Raw genomic sequence first — 2,846 nt, 5'->3', positions numbered from 1 at the left:
GCTGTCCTGGAACTCACTTTGTAAACCAGGCTGGCCTCAAACTTAGAAATCCGCCTGCCTGCCTCTGCCTCCCGAGTGCTGGGATTAAAGACTTGCGCCACCACGCCCGGCTTCAGGTGTTTTCAAAACCAAGCTTAGAGCTTAAACTTTAGAGAGCCTGTTTAGCGGTTAAGATCACAGGCTGCTCTAGTAGAGGACTGGAGTTCTGATTCCCAGGTCCCACATGGTAGCTCACAACCATCTGTGACTCCAGTCCCAGGGGATCTAACATCCTCTTCTGACCTCAACAGGTACCAGCCATACACAATATATGTATATGCAGGCAAAATATCCATATACAAAGTAACTTAAATCACAAAAAGCCTTATTATCCAAGTTGGGCTTAATCAAGATTAATCAGTAGAAAACTATGTTGTCCTCTTCTCCCATGACCACCACCACAAATATAATCCCAGTTTCTGGTGTGTTGCATTCTGCAAAGGGCAGAAGAATTAACACACGGACAAAACAGTCCTCACATTCCCCCCGCCAAAAAAAACATAGAAGGTTTAACCAAAGTGGCCAAAAAACCCCACATTAAATAAAAAAGAAAATATTCTTATTCCCTAGCTAGGCTGTTCTCAAAGTCTGGGTCTCTTCTGCTTTCTTTGAGGCTCAGGAGTAATAATGGTCAGAGATAAAAACAGCAGCTTGCACACCTCTTTTGACTAAGGTATTGCCTGGTTACAGATGCTCTCAGTGTTTGCACTGCCATTTGCATCACAATTAACAGCATGCTAAGCCTGGAAGAAGCCATTATTACAGATGAACTTTAGTTAACAAACACACTTAGAATCAATTTAAAGGAAAGACTACAAGACGTTTAGAAATAATCAGAAAGAATAAATCTTATGTAATTTAATTGATCATTGGTTTAAAAAACTGACCCCTAACAGGTGACTGAAAGATTGTAGACTGTGGAGGTAGTGATGGTGTAAGTCTGCAAGCCCAGTACTAAGCAGGCAGTGAGAAAAGCAAGAGGATACATGTTTGAGTCCTGTAGACTACCTCCCAAAACAAACAAACAAACAAACAACCCTAAAACCAAAATTAAAATAAGTGAACAAAAAAGCATTATGGTTAGTGTTCTGATTTCATCTACTACAGGAAAACAATACAGTGCTCTAGAGGATCCTGTATATAGCTGGAAGGGGGGACTAAAAGAAGCACGGTCCAATAGTGCATGTGGATGATGCCTGGGGCTAAGAGACAGTTCTGTTAGCAATTTTTCGAAGACCGTCTCACTACATAGTCCTGACTAGTCTAGAGTTAACTATGCAGACTAGGCTTGCTTCAAACTTGCTTCTCCTGCTCTTGCCTAGTGGTATGCGACAGCACACCAGTGCTGGTCCACGAGTTTTACAGCAGAGCACCAAAAAGAGGACATTCAAATTTCCCTTCGCTGTTTGAGCTAGCTCTTCCCCTGCGTTATTATTTTGTCACTGAACACTCACGTGTAAGCCGTTCCCTAAATCCTCACGCATTTAACACTGAGAAGTGGCTACAATGGAGGAGGGGCGGAGTGCTTGTATTATTATGTCTGCCAGTAGCGGGATTGGAAACCGTCAAAAATTCGAATTCTACAACTAAGGTTTCCCTATTTTTTCGGGGTGACTTAAGCTGAGATGTCGAAGATCAAGGATGCTGAGCTAAAAGCAACCACTTTACCCCAACTACTGGATTTAACTTAAGGGTGGTTTGATTCCTCGACAGACAGAATAGGAAAAGCCGACACCGTGCCAATCTAAGGGAACGTGGTAACGTTTTCGCGCCCTCAGAACACAATGTTTCCCAAGACCAAACCAGAACGCTACCATTTCCAACCAAAAAGCTTTTCAAATCTAGGAAAAAGACCACGATGGGGCTCAGAACGCCGTAGGTTCTCTGATGTACACCAGTCGACGCGCGGAAAGTGAACCGAATCCAATCTACTGGCTCCACAGTGAAGCGACAAGCCACGTGTCCCCATGCCCAAAGCTAAGCGCCCGTACACCTCCAGACATTCCAGGAGGCCATTACCCCCCGACAGTAGGTCCTCCATCCCCAACCTCCAAACGTAGCGGCCTCAGCTCCCATCTCCATCTTGGCTCCACCTAACCGCGCGCAGCGAGGATGAACGCGACCCTCTCGGGAGGTAAAATAACGGAACAACCCGTGGGGCAAGATAACCTCTGCTGCCCCTTTCTGCCCATCCTCTGTACCCAGGAAATCCCACGGCCGCTCTATCCCCCGAGGTGCCATGGCCTGGGCATGTCAGGTACACTCAAGATACCAATTGCGTCCTTACCAGGTCTCCTGGTTGCTGAATTTCTTAGTCACCACCTTGCCTAGCTCAAGGCCCAGGCGATCAGCGATTTTCTGGGATAAGTCCTGGTGGGAGCTCCCACTGAAGATTTTGATATTCGGCATCTTGGGCAACTACCTCAACGTGCTCAGTGGTCGCCGCCGCCGCCTACACGGGAACGGAAGTCAGCAGGCAGTCTGAACACCAACAGTACCGCGTTGCTACTCCGCCATCTTACATTCCCGCCCAGCGCGCGGCATTAAATTGCCCAGGGGGCGGGATTACAAAGGAAGTTCTCCACCCAGCCTTTTTGATTGGCTGGACTGGTGTGAGGGGCGGAGTCTTCCGGTAATGTTGCCGCCCAACCACTCTCTGGTAATTTGTTCAGAGGCGTGAAACGGGTTAAATTAAAGCACTTTTACATCACAAAGATAGCCACAACGCAGGCGCATCCCAGGCAAAGGGCTTGTTTACCGACTCTAATTACCAAGTGTACTTTTTACCTGGAAGGCAAGCCCTAGGG

At 46.9% G+C, this 2,846-nt stretch overlaps 1 protein-coding gene across 1 annotated transcript in view; it reads right to left on the bottom strand.

The window, feature by feature from the left end:
* Positions 1–2,587, bottom strand: part of Prps1 (phosphoribosyl pyrophosphate synthetase 1) — a 23,040-nt gene extending 20,453 nt beyond the window's left edge. The window contains exon 1 of the mRNA XM_021153328.2: positions 2,327–2,587. Coding sequence (XP_021008987.1) covers positions 2,327–2,448 — 122 coding nt within the window. The 5' untranslated portion in view covers positions 2,449–2,587. The remainder of the gene's footprint in view (positions 1–2,326) is intronic.
* Between the last annotated feature and the right edge of the window lie 259 nt (positions 2,588–2,846).

This window comes from Mus caroli, chromosome X, assembly GCF_900094665.2.
Source record: "Mus caroli chromosome X, CAROLI_EIJ_v1.1, whole genome shotgun sequence".
In the NCBI taxonomy this organism is placed as follows: domain Eukaryota; kingdom Metazoa; phylum Chordata; class Mammalia; order Rodentia; family Muridae; genus Mus; species Mus caroli.
This window is presented reverse-complemented; position numbering and strand designations above follow the sequence as displayed.